Genomic DNA, 20,585 nt, shown 5'->3' on the forward strand with positions numbered 1-20,585 from the left:
CTGCTTGAAGTGAATTAGGAGAGGAGGATGTACCTAGCATTGTGATGGTGGTTTTGAGGTTTCTCTGCTTGTCCAAGTTAGTTATCCTGCTCTGCATGCAAAATCACTTTCATTCACTCGCCAAATATATCTTGAGAGCCAGCCATGTGTCAGGTACTATACAGGCCTAGTTTTCAGGTTAGAGTACTCCTTAGCAGGCCAGCTAATAGCATCAGTACTGTTTTCACAGTGAGTTCACTGCCCTTTCTGTTTGCATAGAATCATTTTCAACTTACAGAAGCTCTTGAGATCTTAACCATCTCCTTAATTTTATTTTCTCTTTGAGAAACGCCCTATGTTCTCACTACTGAGATAATTTCCTATTTTCAGTGGCCCTGAATATTGAGTCACTGGCTGACCCCATAGGTTCGCTCAGTGAAAGGTCTTATCGTTGGCTGCTCCGCCTTAATGGATCATATTAGATGAAAAACATAATTGTGGGATATTATGTTTAACCAAAATACGTGATTTCACTACTTCAGGAGCAGAATGGACTTGTGAAAAGTGCTTGGACTTTTGTTTGCAGACAACCTTGGGTTTAAGTACTGACACCACAGTCTGGTGTTTTTGGACATTTTACCTACATGTTTTCATCCTAAATATCCTCCATGTGCTGAAGGTGATAATGACACCCACCTTGTCAGTGCTGTGAGGACTGGAGAGAGGTGTGTAAAGCATGGAGCACGGAACATAGCACAGTATAAATGCTCAGCAGATTGAACTATTTAAAAATGTAAATTTTTGCTTGCTTTTCTCCTCCTGCCAAAAGGATACATTCAATTGCAGAAAATTTAGAAAATCTAGTTAATCTAAATGAATTAAAAAAAAATCACGCACAGTCTTAAGACCCAGAGTTACCCAGTGGTCCCATTGGCCCACAACAGAGTGCTTCAATATCTGTCTCTCTGTCTCTGTGTCTTTCTCATTCTCCCTCTTCTCCTCCCTTCCCCACATATTAGGTTCAACCATATACAGTTGCTGATATTAGGCCATTTTTGACCTAAGTTAATGACAATTTCATCTAGTTTATTCTAATCTGTTGCTAAAATTGGATCATGTGCTACATATTTTTAATCTACTTTTTACAGTTACAATATTGTAAACATCTTTCAAGTTCATTAAATATTCTTCTATAATATCACTTTTAATTGATGCATGGTATTCCATTGTATGATTATACCAAAATTTTTTTCACCAGTCCTTTCACCAGTGCTAGAAAATTAGGTTGTTTCTAATTTTTTTGTTTTTATAAACAGTGCTGTTATAAGCATCCTTAAAGCTTGGGCGGGGGTAGAATAGAGTGGTTTAGAATCCAAACTGAAGATGGGAGGTCTGTTCTTCACCCCTCTTTGCCTGTGTAACTTTAAGCACGTCACCTGGATCTCAGTTTCTTCTTCTATAAAATAGGGGTAACTGTAGTCCCTGCTTCATAGGGACACTGTGGTCATTCATCTATTTCAGGTGCTTAGAACAACGTCTGTGGGCACAATGTAAGTATTACTAATTGTCTTTACACACTTATGTTTGTTTCTCTTAGAAAAATCCCCAAAGATGAATTTATGAGTAAAGGGCTTTTGACACACTTTCCCAGACTAATCTCTAAACTAGATGTGGTATCTGCTATCCCATAATAGTGCATAAGCATGCTGATTTTCCCAAAAAAGGGAGAGATAATCATCCTCACTGTAAGTATGGACGGAGAGGACATGTCTAATATCTCTTCTTCTCTGCTTATTTCTATACTTCTTTTTGTTGTGCACACAGCTAAGAAAGATGACAGTGGCCATGATACAATAGTGTAGAAGCCCAAGAGGGCATTCATGGATGTTTGTCATGTAAAAGGCTTTTGGCCACTGCATGTATCATTTTTCTGAATGTAACACCCCCTGCAACCTCCCTCTCCTTGCAGTGGCCCCTTTTTCCCATGTACAAATCCTCTGCCCTTTACTTAAATATGGCACCCTCTGCCTTTAGGTCTTCGCTTAGACATCATTTTACCAGGGAAGGCTTTCCCGACTCACCAACATTGGTTAAGTGTCATCCCTGTGCTTTCCGTTGTACCCAGTCCATATCCTTACCTCACTACCTGTCACAGGTTATTCTCTTGCCTAGTAACTTGACACCTTGCCATTAAACTATAAGCTTGTAGAAGCATGAGCTTTACTGTTCTTGTTTGAAGTCAAGGCCTGGTACCATGGCTGGCACAAGGCAGGTACTTAAGAGATATCACTTGAGTGAATTTCAGCTCCCAGCCCCTGAACATAACCTGTGGTTACAGATGTCATCGGAAGTTACAGCCATTAGAGCTCCAGGGAGTCCATTGTCTTGAGAGGAGCCAGTGCTCTGCTAAGCTGTCCCGAAGAGCTGTAGCATGGTCTGTATACTCCTGACATTACACAGTAGTTTAAAATCCCTTTTATTTCCAACTTATTATGAGAGCTTCTTAGAGCAAGCTGTCTGTGCTGAGACCCTCGTTAAGCTGTCTCCTGAAACATCTGCATGATTCTGGGCACATGGCATCTGATAGCCCATTTCTAGCTGTTGGCACAATAAGAACTGAAACCAGAAGCTGAAAAGGAGGCATCGCTTCCTTATTAGCATCTGGGTTCTTTTCAATTTAATCTGAAACAAAATTTTGTTCATTTACCTTTTCCTATTAGGTTATTCAAGTTGTTTCCATGTTAACTACATTAAAAAAATTTTATTTTATTGAAGTATAGTTGATTTACAATGTTGTGTTAATTTCTGCTGTACAGCACAGTGATTCAGTTATACATATTACATTTTTTAAAAAAGTTGTCTGTGGGAGACAACCCAGTCCCTTTTTCTTGAGGAGTGAAATACTTGCCCCTTGAAATTTGAGTGAGGTGTTAACTAAAAGATGTCAGATGATTTGAGTTCAGACTCTCTCCAAACTGTCTTTCTAAATACAGTACTTGAATTCAGGATAATTGGCCAAGCTTGGCACTAAACATAAGGAACAAATTCTCCCTCTTGTACTAGACAGTCAACATACTCTTGTATTTGTAGTAATCAGGGAAGAAAGCTGGCTTTTGTGCGATAAACTGTGTAACTCACTAGTATACATTTAAAAGTGGGTATGTTGAAGCAGTTAAATATGACAAATGAAGAAAGGAAAGGAAGTCACATTGATGGCTACATTCAAGCCAGGCTTCTGTATCTTACTTGTCCTACTTCCTGTCTATTTGTCTGTAGACTTCTGTATGTGGATTTTCTTCCCAGTAGAGTTCATGTTGGTGCTTAGTATTCACATTGTGAGGCCCATGTATCAGTGGCTTTTTAGAGAAATAAAACCCCAAGGGGAGAAGCTGTCACTTCAAAGCATGCCACAGTGCTTAGACATAGGCAGGAAATTAACCATGTCGGCACGATAATATTTCTTTAAAAGCCTGAAACCCTTTCTTTAATGCTGATAGTTATCAATGTCTGCTATAAACTTGTTTCTACCATGAGGAAATATCTTAAGGGTTTTTTTTGGTTTTGTTTTTATCTAATCCCGAGAAAATAGAACTGGTCTGTGCCTGACTGCTCTGCTGGGAGAGAAGCTGTTGAATGGGATGTACAAATAAATGGGTTATGAAGGAGAGGAAAGACCAGTTCTATCCCCTCAATGCTTAAATTCTTCCTACCACTCTCCTCTTGTTGTAAAATATATTCTATAAAACATATGTGCTCCAGCCCCTTCTTACCCCAATATCACAGTGAGGGAAAAGAACTCTAAGTCATCGTGATGTTTTTTTTTAATGCTTTTGACATGATCTTGATATCCTTATCAAGGTAATTTTATTACCTACATTGTTGTTCTGCGTCAATCAATTAATCCCCCATTATACATAAGGAATAATGGATCTTTAATTTAGCACCTGAGGCTCCCGGAAGTTGAGAGGGATGTGGACATTCTGGAGAGGATTCAGCAAAGAAAATGAGTGAAATTGAGTAAACTTTTAAAAACTACATAAAAGTATTGAGGTTGTAGTATTTAGTATAACAAAGAGCAGTGTCAAGGATGTATTCATGTTTAAGGAATAAAATCATTTACAATATAGGGAACAGTGATGTACAGGATTGACTATGCTGTTAAGAGGAGGGGGGGATCAAGTTATAGGATAATGGATTTGGATTACATGGAATGAAGATTTTCCGTACTCTTAGGATTGATGAACCAGGGAACAAGTTACAAAGGACTATGTAATTTACCTTGGGGGACCTTCAAAACAGGACAGATTCTTCTCCAACTGGGATAGCTGAGAGGTCTTAAAGGAACATACCATGTAATTTTTTTTTTTTAAGAATAAATCTTAGATTGAAAGAATTAAAATTGAAAAAAACCCACAACTTTGGCCATATCCATAGGCAATAAAAGATGCTACTCATATGAATAACAATTAGGCTGAAATATCATCTTGGAACTACCACTTAATCTTATTTTGTGAAAGAATATTGTGAGTTCTTCAGTAATTGCTTTCTTGATCTGCTTTAGGTTCGATAATTCTCTTCCACTGCTTTTAATTGTGTGAAAGTATGTTTATTAAAGTACTAATGAGACCAAAGCCATACTGATTAAAAACAGAATTATTCATTTAAACCTTTTGAAATTATGAAATGAAAGGTAGGTTCTAATAATGTAAGATAAATCCTGCATGTCTAATAGTCTAATAAGTTGTTTGCTATGTGCCTAGTTTTGTTTTTTTCAATAGTTTATTCCAGATCTGTTGACGTTACAAAAGTTTTATGAAATGAAACTTTCTTTTTATCATAAAAGCAATTTATCCTAGGAGCTCTAGGCAGGGTGCTTCCTCCCTAGTGACTTTTATAGCGTCTAATTAATAAATGCACCGCTGCCTAGGAAATGCATATTGAGAGTAGGCTTTGCTTATTGTCACCCTTCATAAATTTTAGAATGTTTGCAATTGAGGTTTTTTCCTTCTCTGCTCTCTTTTTCCTGCTCATTGACTTGAATCATGGCCATTCTTCCTTTCCTTTGGAACTGCATTTTAAAATCTGACTTTTAGCCCAGGACCAGATGGCTTCACAGGTGAATTCTATCAAACATTTAGAGAAGAGCTAATACCTATCCTTCTCAAATTCTTCCAAAATATAACAGAGGGAGGAACACTCCCAAACTCATTCTACGAGGCCACCATCACCCTGATACCAAAACCAGACAAAGATGTCAAAAAGAAAGAAAACTACAGTCCAATATCACTGATGAACATAGATGCAAAAATCCTCAACAAAACAGTAGCAAACAGAATCCAACAACACATTAAAAGGATCATACACCATGATCAAGTGGCGTTTATCCCAGGAACGCAAGGATTCTTCAATATATGCAAATCAATCAATGTGACACACCATATTAACAAATCGAAGAACAAAAACCATATGGTCATCTCAATAGATGCAGAAAAAACTTTAGACAAAATTCAACACCAATTTATGATAAAAACCCTCCCAAAAGTAGGCATAGAGGGAACTTACCTCAACATAATAAAGGCCATATATGACAAACCCACAGCCAACATCGTTCTCAATGGTGAAAAACTGAAACCATTTCCTCTAAGATCAGGAGCAAGACAAGGTTGTCCACTCTCACCACTATTATTCAACATAGTTTTGGAAGTTTTAGCCACAGCAATTAGAGAAGAAGAAGAAATAAAAGGAATCCAAATCGGAAAAGAAGAAGTAAAGCTGTCACTCTTTGCAGATGATATGATACTATACATACAGAATCCTAAAGATGCTACCAGAAAACTACTAGAGCTAATCAATGAATCTGGTAAAGTAGCAGGATACAAAATTAATGCACAGAAATCTCCTGCATTCCTATACACTAATGATGAAAAATGTGAAAGAGAAATTAAGGGAACACTCCCATTTACCATTGCAACAAAAAGAATAAAATACCAAGGAATAAACCTACCTAAGGAGACAAAATACCTGAATGCAGAAAACTATAAGACACTGATGTAAGAAATTAAAGACGATACAAACAGGTGGAGAGATATACCATGTTCTTGGATTGGAAGAATCAACATTGTGAAAATGACTCTACTACCCAAAGCAATCTACAAATTCAATGCAATCCCTATGAAACTACCACTGGCATTTTTCATAGAACTAGAACAAAAAATTTCACAATTTGTATGGAAACACAAAAGATCCTGAATAGCCAAAGCAATCTTGAGAAAGAAAAATGGAGCCGGAGGAATCAGGCTCCTGGACTTCACACTATACTACAAAACTATCAAAACAGTATGGTACTGGCACAAAAACAGAAATATAGATCAATGGAATAGGATTGAAAGCCCAGAGATAAACCAATGCACCTATGGACACCTTATTTTTGATAAAGGAGGCAAGAATATACAATGGAGAAAAGACAGCCTCTTCAATAAGTGGTGTTGGGAAAACTGGGTGGCCACATGTAAAAGGATGAAATTAGAACACTCCCTAACACCATACACAAAAATAAACTCAAAATGGATTAAAGACCTAAATGTAAGGCCAGACACTCTAAAACTCTGAGAGGGAGACATAGGCAGAACATTCTATGACATAAATCACAGCAAGATCCTTTTAGACCCACCTCCTAGAGAAATGGAAATAAAAACAAACAAATGGGACCTAATGAAACTTAAAAGCTTTGCACAGCAAAGGAAACCATAAACAAGACAAAAAGACAAACCTCAGAATGGGAGAAAATATTTGCAAATGAAGCAGCTGACAAAGGATTAATCTCCAAAATTTACAAGCAGCTCATGCAGCTCAATAACAAAAAAACAAACAACCCAATCCAAACACGGGCAGAAGACCTAAATACACATTTCTCCAAAGAAGATATACAGACTGCCAACAAACACATGAAAGGATGCTCAACATCACTAATTATTAGAGAAGCGCAGATCAAAACTACAATGAGATATCACCTCACACCAGTCAGAATGGCCATCATCAAAAAACTCTACAAACATTAAATGCTGGAGAGGGTGTGGAGAAAAGGGAACCCTCTTGCACTGTTGGTGGGAATGTAAATTGATACAGCCACTATGGAGAACAGTATGGAGGTTCCTTAAATAACTAAAAAAAGAACTACCATATGACCCAGCAATCCCACTACTGGGCATATACCCTCAGGAAACCATAATTCAGAGTCATGTACCACAATGTTCATTGCAGCTCTATTTACAATAGCCAGGGCATGGAAGCAACCTAAGTGTCCATCAACAGATGAATGGATAAAGAAGATGTGGCACATATATACAATGGAATATTACTCAGCCATAAAAGAAACAAAATTGAGTTATTTGTAGTGAGGTGGATGGACCTAGAGTCCGTCATACAGAGTGAAGTAAGTCAGAAAGTGAAAAACAAATACCATATGCTAACACATATATATGGAATCTAAAAAAAAATATGGTTCTGAAGAACCTGGGGCAGGACAGGAATAAAGACACAGACATAGAGAATGGACTTGAGGACACGGGGAGGGGGAAGGGTAAGCTGGGACGAAGTGAGAGAGTGGCATGGACATATATACACTACCAAATGTAAAATAGATAGCTAGTGGGAAGCAGCTGCATAACACAGGGAGATCAGCTCTGTGCTTTGTGACCACCTAGAGGGGTGGGATAGGGAGGGTGGGAGGGAGATGCAAGAGGGAGGAGATATGGGGATATATGTATATGCATAGCTGATTCACTTTGTTATAAAGCAGAAACTAACACACCATTGTAAAGCAATTATACTCCAATAAAGCTGTTAAAAACAAAATATGTCTTTTAAATGCTTTTTTCTGCCTTTGTATTACCTGGTTTCATGTACCTCTTATCTTTTTATTTGCTGTCCATATCAGTTTCAGGTTTGTTGTATTTTAAAGTCAGTGACGTTAAACATTTAGTCAATTTTTTCCCTACCTTTTCTGGTTACCTCCCAATCACATGTATTTTGATTGATTACTTTGAAAGCACAGCAGCAGTTTCCTTTTCGAGAGCTCGGCGCGTACCTGTAGCAAGGCCAGCCCACTCCTCAGTGGACTGCCTGTGGGTCGCCTCTTTGTCCCTCTCATCCTTGCCTGAGGCAAGGCCCCCTCACTGATCCCCTGAGTACTATGCTTCTTGCCCCAACTCCCGCCTCTCCTTGTCAGCTGCTTCCTGCCCTCCTCATGCTGTAGCCAGCTGATCTTACTAGAAGGCAAATCTCCATTGTCCCTCAGCGCTTAAAATCCTTTACTACCAATCCCTTGTCCACCAGATGCAATCCAAACTTCTTGGTGTGCATAAAAACCCCTGCATAAGCTGACCATTCCCATCTGCCTAGCCAGCCTCCTCTCTCCCTACAACTGCTCACACCCTCCCCTAGCCAACGACTCTGGCCACATCAAACGCAACATTCCAGGTGCAGGGAATAGGCTGAGCACAGGCATGGAGTTGAACAGTATAGCAATGCTTTAGCAGCGGAGTGATAGGAAGTGGTCCACTGCGGAGCACCAGTGAAATATTGCCATGGATGTGTGCCCGAGCCCTGCTGCTCTGTTGAGGAATGGTGATGAAGGGATCATCAATCCACTCTCTCCAAAGGGAGAGGAAAGCTGCTTCTAAAGGGCTTGCCATTACCCACACCTGTACTCTGATGCCCTCCACTGTTTCTTTCCCCAACCTCAGCCTGCGATGGTGATCACTGGGGGCCTCACTGCAGCAGCCGGTGCCAGTGCAAAAACGGGGCTCTGTGCAACCCCATCACGGGGGCTTGCCACTGCGCTGCGGGCTTCCGGGGCTGGCGCTGCGAGGAGCGCTGTGAGCAGGGCACGTATGGTAACGACTGTCACCAGAGATGCCAGTGCCAGAATGGAGCTACCTGCGATCACGTCACGGGGGAGTGCCGCTGCCCACCCGGCTACACTGGAGCCTTGTAAGTGACTTGCTGCTGAGCAGCATAGCAGAGCCCACCCACCCTCTCTGTTCATGCTGCTGGTATATTCCTGCGCTTCTGTTTCTGTTGCTGCCTGAAGAGTTACTGAGGGAATAGGACCCCAGGCCCAGATGCTGTTTGCTGTAGAGCATCAGAGCCCAGCCAGAGCCTCAGAGCCAGCTTCCATGCCTTCTTTTGGCAGAGCAGAGGCAGAGAGGGCCAGGATGCTGTGCTGAATGGCAGTATTGGGGGTTGTTGGGGCAGATTTGGGTTCCACTTTGATACTCCCTCAATTGCATTCATTACACGGCCGGCTGTTAATGATCCACGTTGTTCTGCTCTGTTAATTAGCTGGATAAAGCGGGGTGGGTTCAGTGCCTTAGAGAAGAAGGAAGGTGAAAGATGTCAGAAATAGTCCATGATGAAAGGTTAGCTGGGTTATTTAATGCCCATAGATATGTATGTTGCTTTGTGAATTCGAAAGTACATATATCACATCTGTGCAGGATATGTGCACACAGATAGTTTAATTCTTTCTGGGGAACACTAAAGCAGTTACTTAATCTCTACTGCTTTATTTTGTGGGAAAGGCATTCTGCGGTTTGCTTGTATTAGCAAACAGACTAAGAGGCAGAATTTGCCAGAAAAAAAGTAGGAGATAAAACAATTTTCTTCCCTTAATGAGAAAATTACACTTGTAAGTCACAGAATTAGAACTTGAAAAAAATGTGGCTGACTCGGTAAATACTTCCTGCTGACAGTGTTAGGGCTATACAAGTAGGGCTAAGGAAAGAATTGCATTAGCCAAGAAAGCCCTGATTTTCAGAAGCATGGATGATCATCTCAGACTATTTAATTGTTAATATTGCTTTTATGGGTTTTTATCAAGGCCACAGTTGCATAGGGCTTTGGGAAACTTGCAGCAATTTTACAGGAGAGTAAAAAAGACAATTAAAGCCTTAGGGAAGAAGGTGTATTCATACAATATGGGGTGGGGGCTTGTCATTCTGAAGAAGAGAACGCTGAAAATTGGTTATGAAGATTTTGTACACTAATGGGGTGATGTGTAGACGTTTCAGTCTCCTTTGAGGTTAGCACAAACACACCAAATAGACTTCCAGTGTAACCCATTAGCTTTATAAAAGTTACATGGAAAGTACCTGTCACCAGGGAGCGTGTGGCCCACGAGAGTCATCCTTGGTGCTCTCTGATAGGACAGATTCTCCTCAAATTGAAATGGTTTCATTAGAAAATATCCCAAAACATGGGAATTCCTTGGTGGTCCAGTGGTTAGGACTCCATGCTCTTACTGCCGAGGGCCCGTGTTCAATCCCTGGTCAGGGAACTAAGATCCCACGAGCCTAGCATCATCCCCCACCCCCCCAATCAAAAAAGCTAATCACTCAGAAGATATCCCCAAACAAAGGGAAGGACTAGGTGACCCCTCAAAGACCCTTCCAGCCAATATGATTGATGCCCTTGATGTTAATGAAACGAACAATACTGGACAGAGAAATCTGGTCTATTTTAGGGCTGTGGGTGCTGCTGTGTCTGTGAACCTAAGGGTTGTGTGGTTGGGTAAATCATAGTGTCCTTTGTCACATGTTAATCCCTCAGCTGTGAGGATCTTTGTCCCCCTGGCAAGCACGGGCCACAGTGTGAGCAGAGATGCCCCTGCCAAAATGGAGGTGTATGTCATCACGTCACTGGAGAATGCTCGTGTCCTTCTGGCTGGCTGGTAAGCTCACTTCCACCCTTCCAAAGCACCCTGTTCCAGGATACTCAAGTGAAAACGCATGTGGAGGACTTTGATACAAAAGAAAGTTACATTGATGGTTAAAGATTCCAAAATTGGAAATACCTGATCATTTCAAAGCTGGAATTTTTCAGTCCAGAGAAGGCAGAAGGTGATTAAATCCTGAACTTGAAGTGTATTAAGGGTCCTCATGGAAAAGATAGTAGGCCATGTGTTCTGCATTTCCCCTCAGGATATAAAAGGGAAATATCTTGCCTTACACATGACAGCAAGAGCTGTCAAACCCTGCAACTATTTAAATAAGCATTTTCATAATTATGCTCTGTGGATCATTATTATTCTTGGGAACATTATTCTCAACAGGTTAAGTGTTATGTGAAAAAGTTATTCAGTCTTATGAATCTCGAGACACATTGAGGAAAGCTGGGTTTTCCAAGTATTGCAGAACTTCTCAGAGGTTATAGTATGATACTTTAGGAGGAAGCTATATCTCACCACACTTCCCAGACTTTGACTGTGATACTCTGTCTTTTTTTAATAATTAATTTATTTTTATAATTTATTCATTTACTCTTTTTGGCTGCGTTGGGTCTTTGTTGCTGTGTGCAGGCTTTCGCTAGTTGCGGTGAGCGGGGACTACTCTTCATTGTGGTGCGTGGCCTTCTCATTACCCTTTATGTAGTGTCTCACAGGCTTAATGTTATGTGGAATAAAAAATGTCAAAGCTGGTTTACTAAGTAGATTACTCTGAAATCAGGAAATAACATTGGTTCGTATTTCTCTAAGTCGGTTTGTGTATAAGTCTGCTTGAAGGCAGAAGAGTGAATGACCAATGTCTGTTTCCTTCGTTAACATACAGAAAATAAAAGAACAATTTACTTGATGATTACCTTCCATCTCCATGAACTGTAGTGAAGTTGTTCTTGCAGGGGTTCAAGTGACTTAATTGCCAAATCCAGTAGCAACTCCTCTCTTCTCATTCCACTTCACTTCTCCAAAGCTTTTGACTCTGTTGCTCATCCACCTCCCTTTCCTAATCTCTTTTCCCTCCGGTTTTTGATAATCCTCTGTCCTACCTCTCTTACTAAAAATCTCTTTTCCTAATCCCCCTTCTTTTACATACTGCTTTCTTACAGTATTTCCTTGGTTCCAGTCTTACCTTTCTCTTTTGTCACTATAAATCTTTTCTGGAAAGCTCATTAGGATCCATGGCTTTAACAACCATCTGCTGATTTTCCCAAACCTTGACTTTCCCTCACTTGACCACAGATGTGTATTTGATGTGTCTGCCTTAGGAGCCAGACATGGGATGGGACTGGTTTGGGATTGCCCTTGTTGTAGGCATGGAGCAAAGGAGACCTGGAGTCCACTTCCTGGTGAGAATCACAGGAAGTAAGGTTGAGTTCAAGATGTTAAGACCACTGGGACAAGTGGAAAAGAAATATCAGAACCAAGGCAAGAGCTGGAAATGGTAAGTGGGCAAGACAAGGAAGCAGAGCCTGGGGAAACTCTATGAAGCAATGGAGTCAGTGCAAGGGGGCCTTTTATTGATGCCTCATGGTGAGGTGAACAGGGGAGCTATTGAAGTACTGCTGAGCTGGAAGCAGGCCCGTCAAAGTCAGTGGTCATAGAACCAAATTTGTTGTACCCCTAATCCTTTGTTGTACCGCAATTCCTTTTTTACCTTTTTTATCCTCATTAAAACCAACACTTCTTTTTTAGTTGCCCAAGGTAGAAATGCTGAATTATCTTTGACTCCTTCTCTTCTTTTATTTCTTGTATTCAACCTTTTGCCAACACTGGTCATTGCTTGGTCCTTGGCAAGGGATGGATTTTGCTGGGATAGCAGAGTGTCCAGGGAGCTCTGTGTTCTTTGAATGAGGAGCTATAGGCATGTTACTCCTAGGATTTTTGTGTAGACATTGTCTGTAGAGTTGCCTCATCTTGAGATTGAAGCTTTGTTCTTCTTCTGGGTTGGGGTGGTCATGATGTGGGATAGTGGTAACCACAAGCTTGGACCGTGAGTCCCAGTAGGTGGGCAGATGGCCCTCTCCATCAGCCCAGTGGAGCCTCCCCAATACTCTGGGGCCCCTACCTTGATAGATGTTTCTTACTGAATGTTTCAGGTCATTTTTTTATGTGCATAGCTGAGCTTCCAACTTACACTTCTCTTTACAACATTTTCTTTGTGCAATCATCCTAGGTACTTTTCATGATGAATATATATTCCTATCACACATACACATGTATGTATTTCAACTAATAGGAATAATGTGAGCAAATAGCTTTAAGTAGGACATTAATCCTTATTTATAAATAATATTTCAACAGCATCTCTGAAGCTTATGTGGGACCATTAAAAAATGTGAGTAGTTAGTCCCTGAGAGAGTGAGAATTTTCACCAGAACCCCTGCTTATCATGGATTAACCCTCGGCGTGTTATTACTTTAGTCATGTTAATATGTTATGCTAGGATGGAGGGGTCAGAGCTATTTTTACATCTTTCCCCCTCACCGTGTTGTGAGCTAATTAAAGGTTGCGACTTTATCTTTGATTCTCAGAGCTTAGCACGATGCCTGGCACATAGATGATTCTCAGTTAAGTATTGATTTGAATCACCTCTCGAAGGCTTTTTCAGTTCCAAGATTCTGGAAGAACTTTCCTCATTGGTAGATAACTAGAAACCACCAGAGGAGACTTAATTAGCACACCAACTGCCTTTGTAGATAGCCAGGAGTTAGAGGAAATGTATTTTCTTACACTACCCAGAATAAACATTTACAAAACCATCTGGTGTTCGCTAGCCTCCAATATCAGGGTGCTCACAGTCTGTCTTTTTTATAGAGAAGGAGGACAAAGCAACAGCTTCCAACATTTAAAAACATTGTAAAAATTCCTGTTACTTGGGATATGTTGTTTGCTGAAACAGTAACTCCAGTAAATAGATGATAAGCTACAAGCCCAAGTTATGTAGACGAGTGAAGTAGAAAGTAGTAGAATATTTCATTGACTTATTGGCAAAGTATCTTATACTTCTCCACATAGTACTGGAATAAATATGACAGTATCTGACAAGACAGACGGCCTCTAGGGTGAGGAGATGTGTCCAAGTTACTCTCTCGATTTTTCTCCCCAGGAAATAGGCTTTCCTGTTGATCTTGGCCCAACAATGTTTGTTGAACCTGCTGAAAATAAAAGTGTATTTTCTTCTGAAATAAAATGTCTAGGTTCATTTCTGCTGAAGTATTTCTTAGGCAACGTTATCATTAATTCAGGTACAAAAAATGTCAGTCTTTTCTTATGCTTCCTTATAAGAAATAGAACCAGTGATGAAGTTTATTTTCTCTAGAACATATGGTGAAGCATTTGGATATTCCATTTGGGCCAGATGTTGTCATTTATGTAATGGATGCTCAATAAGTATTGTTGACTTACTGTACATGTAAGGCACAAGGAAGAATACTTAGGAGGATTTGTAAATTCCTTAGGTTTCCATAATAATTTGATGTAACTTTATTTTTTTAATATAGGTATTTCTTAAGATTACTATTCTGCCACCTATGAGTATATCTTGAGATTTAGGCTTACTAAGCAAATAAGTCAATTTAGAATTTCTAACACTTTCGAGATGATGAACAGAGTGTACGTGTTCTAAAATCTCCTTTATCTAATCTTCTTGCAGCCCTGTTCCTATATCCCTCCTCCCTTTTTGTTTCCCCTCTTTTCTCCCTTCTCCTTTGGCCCTTCCCTGGCTGGAGGCCCATCTAATTTCCCAAGTCTCTTTGAATGCAGGGCACAGTGTGTGGTCAGCCTTGCCCCGAGGGTCGCTTTGGAAAGAACTGTTCACAAGAATGTCAGTGCCATAATGGAGGGACATGTGATGCCACCACGGGCCAATGTCACTGCAGTCCCGGATACACAGGGGAACGGTAAGGGACATCCTTGTGCTTCTCTGACTGTTTGTAACGGTGTGAAAGGAGAGCTTGGAGGGTCCAGGGAACACGTTTACTACCATTTGTCTGTGACTATTCTGTAATCATCCAAGAAGCATCTGTAAGGTATCAGTGTGTTTGACAGATTCCTTCCCAACTCAGTGCATAAAAACTGGATCACAGACAGCAATGGTGAATTGAAGATACAGCAATGGTGAATTGAAGATATTATATTTTATTTTAAAAAAATAATAAAATATCAGAACCCATGATGGATGAGTTCTACACAGTTAAGTGTTTAGGACAACCACTTCAAGCACCAATACTTTTTACATTTTAAAGATTTTTGGATAGATTTATTTTAAAATGGGATGTGTACTTAGGTATCTTTAAAAAGTATGTCAGGCATACAAGAAGCACATGAAAAGCTGCTCAACATCACTAATTATTAGAGAAATGCAAATCAAAACTACAGTGAGGTATCACCTCACACCAGTTAGAATGGGCATCATCAGAAAATCTACAAACAACAAATGCTGGAGAGGGTGTGGAGAAAAGGGAACCCTCTTGCACTGTTGGTGGGAATGTAAATTGATACAGCCACTATGGAGAACGGTATGAAGGTTCCTTAAAAAACTAAAAATAGAATTACCATATAATCCAGCAATCCCAATACTGGGCATATACCCAGAGAAAACCATAATTCAAAAAGACACATGCACCCCAATGTTCACTGCAGTACTATTTACAATAGCCAGGTCATGGAAGCAACCTAAGTGCCCATCAACAGACGAATGGATAAAGAAGTTGTGGTACCTATGTACAATGGAATATTACTCATCCAGAAAAAGAAACAAAATTGAGTTATTTGTTGAGATGTGGATGGATCTAGAGACTGTCATACAGAGTGAAGTAAGTCAGAAAGAGAAAAACAAATACCCTATATTAACGCATGTATGTGTAACCTGGAAAAATCGTACAGATGAACCGGTTTGCAGGGAAGAAGCTGAGACACAGATGTAGAGAACAAATGTATGGACACCAAGGGGGGAAAGCCACGGGGGGGCTGGGGATGGTGGTGTGCTGAATTGGGCGATTGGGATTGACATGCATACACTGATGTGTATAAAATTGATGACTAATAAGAACCTGCTGTATAAAAACATAAAGTTAAATTAAAAAAAAAGTATGTCAGGCATAAAGTTACCTTCTTATGATGCTGTGTACTCTTAAGAATAGCAGTCGTGTTTTTTTTTGATATTGAACTGCATGAACTGCAGTGTATTTGATATTGAACTGCATGAGCTGCAGTGTATTTTGGAGATTAATCCTTTGTCAGTTGCTTCGTTTGCAAATATTTTCTTCCATTCTGAGAGTTGTCTTTTCGTCTTGCTTATGGTTTCCTTTGCTGTGCAAAAGCTTTTAAGTTTCATTAGGTCCCATTTGTTTATTTTTGTTTTTATTTCCATTTCTCTAGGAGGTGGGACTAAGTGAGAGAGTGGCATTGACATATATACACTACCAAACGTAAAATAGATAGCTAGTGGGAAGCAGCCACATAACACAGGGAGATCAGCTCGGTGCTTTGTGACCACCTAGAGGGGTGGGATAGAGAGGGTGGGAGGGAGATGCAAGACGGAGGGGATATGGGGATATATGTATACATACAGCTGATTCACTTTGTTGTACAGCAGAAACTAACACACCATTGTAAAGCAATTATACTCCAATAAAGATGTTTTTAAAAAAGGATAAAAAAAAAGAAGAATAGCAGTTGTTTCATTGTGCAGTGCTGATAGAGTAAGACCCCGTGGGACTCACAGGGCTCTCTGGTCGCACGTGATGCTCGTGTGGTGCGTGGTTTTTACACCCATTGCTTGTCCTTTTTTGTCTTAGGTTGTAAACTGTTACCCAGAGTGCTTTTACGGCTTCTAATTAGCTCTTTAATCTGTTGCATTCTGGAAGACTTGATAACCAAGCTTGCTAGATGTGTGCGTAAAATTAGAGAAAGAGGCTTGAGAGGCAGAAGAGTATAATAGCCAAAAACAAAGATTTTGGAACCTGTGTCCTTGGAAACATCCTAATCTATAATGTTCAAATAAATAACTGTACTTTCCTCTAGGGTTGTTATAAGGATTAAATGAGTACATTAAAGCATTTAAAACAGTGCTGAAACTTGCAGATATTAGCTATTATTGTAGTGGAATGATTTCTATGAGCTGTATAAATACTAGCGATTATTTGAGTGATGTCTAGAAGCTATATAGATACTAGGTATCATTATTTTTTTGGTGATATCTGTGAATTAAGAATTCCTTTAACCTTCCTCTCTAATTTTTTTCTTTCTAAAATTCTGGTCTAATTTTATGACTTTTAATAAGATACTGTAGGGTGTTTCCCCCCCCACACACACTTAGACTCTGCACTTCCTTATTAAATTTTTTTATAAGTATTTTGTAATTTTTGAAAAATCCCATTTAAGTTTTTTTTTTTTTTTTTTTCTTTTTTGCGGTACGTGGGCCTCTCACTGTTGTGGCCTCTCCCATTGCGGAGCACAGGCTCCGGACGCGCAGACCCAGCGGCCATGGCTCGCGGGCCTAGCCGCTCTGCAGCATGTGGGATCTTCCTGGACCAGGGCACGAACCCACGTTCCCTGCATCGGCAGGCGGACTCTCAACCACTGTGCCACCAGGGAAGCCCACATTTAAGTTTTTAATTAGATATTTCTGGATAAAGAAGAACTTGCCTTTGAATATTTTTTTATTTAGCCACCCTACCAAACTTCTTAGTTAATTCTCATGTTATTTTTAGCAAATACTATGGTTATTTTATCATCTACAAATAAAGACAAGTTAGGCTCTTCTTTTCAAGATTTGTAATGATTATTTTATTTTCTTGAGTTGTTGCATTAATTTAAACCTCTGAATGAATGTTGACAAATAGAGGTAATAGTGGGAATTCCTGTCTTCTTCCTAATTTTATTGGAAATGGCTCCAGTATAGTTTCATGTTTGTTACTGTCTTTTGCATGCTTCAGTAGGTTTTTTTTTTAAGATTCTTTTTGATGTGGACCATTTTAAAAATCTTTATTACACTTGTTACAATGTTGCTTCTGTTTTATGTTTTGGTTTTTTGGCCGCGAGGCATGTGGGATCTTAGCTCCCCGACCAGGGATCGAACCAGCACCCCCTGCATTGGAAGGTGAAATCTTAACCACTGGACCACCAGGGAAGTCCCCTTGAGTAGTGTTTTTTTTTTAAATTAATTATTTTTATTTTTGGCTGTGTTGGGTCTTCGTTTCTGTGCGAGGGCTTTAGTTGCGGCAAGTGGGGGCCACTATTCATCGCGGTGCGCGGGCCTCTCACTGTCGCGGCCTCTCTTGTTGCAGAGCACACGTTCCAGACGCGCAGGCTCAGTAGTTGTGGCTCATGGGCCTAGTTGCTCTGCGGCACGTGGGATCTTCCCAGACCAGGGCTTGAACCCGTGTCCCCTGCTTTGGCAGACAGACTCTCAACCACTGCGCCACCAGGGAAGCCCTGTTTTTTTTTTTTTAATTCCTATTTTTATTAGGAACTTTTGTTAGTAGTATCTGTTTAATTTCATTAAAGACTTTTTCATCTTTTGTTAATATAACTACATATTTTCCTTAGTTTTTTGATGTTATGAAGTATTGACACCTTTAGCACATGGTTTTTACAACATGTAATTGGGCTACTCAGAAAGTTTTTGTGCCCTACATCCTGGTTTATGATTGTATTTTGGAAAATGATGTTGTTAGATGAGTTCTGGATCCATGTGGCATTAATATCTTAATATAGAAAGATAAGTCAGGAAGGGAGAGGCATGGGACCAAGCAGAACCCTAAATAATAGTTCTGTGTAATATTTTTGGACCCTAAAAATTTAAATATAATGGTTTTCTTGCCCTGTAGGGATTTAAGTCTCAAATTCAAGGAAACACAAAATCAACAAACATACAGGCCGGCTTATACTCATCTTTACATGATACAGGGAAAGGGGATAACATACAGGGAACATAACATACAGGGAAAGGGGATAACAGCTAATATTCAGGTGAGTTTTAGATTTGAGGCAAAGCTGGCAAAGAGCTAGAGAAAGAGAAGGAAAGTGAAGAGGGAACTTGCTTCTTGACTTGTTTTTATAACTGTTGTTTTTCCGATGAACTGATGACATGACTCCTGTTTTCAATTCTGCTCTCACTATCTGGGTTCAAGAGTTAACACATGCAGACACACACACACACACACACAACACAATGACAACAAGCACATTTGTCATCGTGAAAGGGAAATAATAAGTGGTTATAGAACCATCTGTGGCAGGAGGTGTGGGGAAAGCAGCCCAAAGGCCTGGGGACTTGCCATTTCCCCTGTTTTGAGAAGTCAGCGAAACTTGATCACTGAGGTCAGATCAGAGGGAAACAGGTACCACCGTAGGCAGCTGGCCCAGAGCGTACCCAGGATGTGGTGACGGCCCTCCCAGCCAGAGAGAAAACAGAACAAACAAAACGGGCACCTTGTAAGCAGGCAGAGCAGATCATGGGATGCCCCCATAATAGGCTGTAGGGTTTGTGGGACGGTTGAGAGGACAGCGTGGTGAGGAAATCTCATGCGGCACAGCCAAGTATGAGCGGTGAGAGCATGGCTTTCAGATCCTCACAAAAATTCTTCTGAAGGGGTTAAAAGAGTGTTCTTAATGCTGATGGGTTGTCATGGCATCATCGCACTGGGGCCTTTGATGGCCTAGCATGAGTCCATGTACATAATTGGTGCTCCTTACGCATTAGCTGAGTGGAGAGATCCGTGGATCAGTTATGGACTCTGTTAAGGTGAAGCCAGCCTGCCATGCTGTCTTCTGTACCACCCTGAAAGTGAAGAAGAATGTGGGCCAAAGGAGGTGAAGTCCAAAATTGGAGACAGGAATTGGGGGATGCAGAACTGGCCTTCAGTGGAGGAACTCTTTCCTGCTTCTGGGATTGTGGAAAAGTTGGCTCTTTCCCAGTGTTCTTTATATTTCCCCAGAGCAGCAGTTCTAGATGTTTGAAAGGTAGGCAGCCTATCTATTGATCCCAGTTTAATGAGGAATGTGATTCTTTCACACTAAATCATGGTTTGGCCCATTTATTCAGGTCACTCTTGGAGGGCCATGCTCAAAAGGACAAAGGAGAAAAAGGAAGCTGGCGCCCCTTATGTGCTAACTCACTTCCTTTTCCATAAGTTAACAGTGAGATGCAATATGATAATCAAAATGATATTCAAACAAGCCTGCGACCCTCACTGGTTTGGGTATTGGTGTCATGTTTTATGAGGTTATCTCTACTTAATGCTTGTCCATTTTTCCCAATTCCAGGGTATTATTCAAAATCTAAAAAAATAAAATAGGAACTTCACATTTTCATATTTCTACTATGGCCAATATTTATTGCTGTATTTTTATCTGCCTCTCTGCCATCTCTCCTAAGAAAATATTTCCTCTTTTAATGACTTCTAAAATTACTTTTCTTATTCCACATGGGACCACAAAAGCAACATTAAGGGCATAAAATTCGTTGGGAAATGATGCTTCTTTTAGAAAAAGCCCAAAAGGGAGATAAGACTGCTTGACAAAGACTTCTAATTCAGCCAATGAGAAGGATGTAAGCTACTTCATGATTGCATTTATTTTTAAGGTGGAAAATACCTACTTCTAGAAAGATATCCTACCATTTTGGTGTGGTAGGTGGAAGCAGACATAACTATTATTAATAGGATTCTCTTACAAGTACAACATTGACAAAAAACAAGTGGGAAGGTAAACCAAACTTTACTGGCTACTTCAGTAAGTAAAATTCAAATGGCTTTTTGCCATTTAAAACAGAAACTCAGTATGTTTAAGTATATGTTAGAAAGGTAAATATGGGTCAGGCCCA

At 40.1% G+C, this 20,585-nt stretch overlaps 1 protein-coding gene across 4 annotated transcripts in view; it reads left to right on the forward strand.

Annotated features, from left to right (window-relative positions):
• Positions 1-20,585, forward strand: part of MEGF10 (multiple EGF like domains 10) — a 372,223-nt gene that overhangs the window by 302,900 nt on the left and 48,738 nt on the right. For all 4 annotated transcript variants that reach the window (XM_073802466.1, XM_073802464.1, XM_073802465.1 and 1 more), the window contains 3 exons: positions 8,724-8,970; positions 10,588-10,708; positions 14,519-14,655. In XM_073802466.1, the coding sequence (XP_073658567.1) occupies positions 8,724-8,970; positions 10,588-10,708; positions 14,519-14,655 (505 nt within the window). The remainder of the gene's footprint in view (positions 1-8,723; positions 8,971-10,587; positions 10,709-14,518; positions 14,656-20,585) is intronic.

Source organism: Tursiops truncatus, chromosome 3, assembly GCF_011762595.2.
Source record: "Tursiops truncatus isolate mTurTru1 chromosome 3, mTurTru1.mat.Y, whole genome shotgun sequence".
In the NCBI taxonomy this organism is placed as follows: domain Eukaryota; kingdom Metazoa; phylum Chordata; class Mammalia; order Artiodactyla; family Delphinidae; genus Tursiops; species Tursiops truncatus.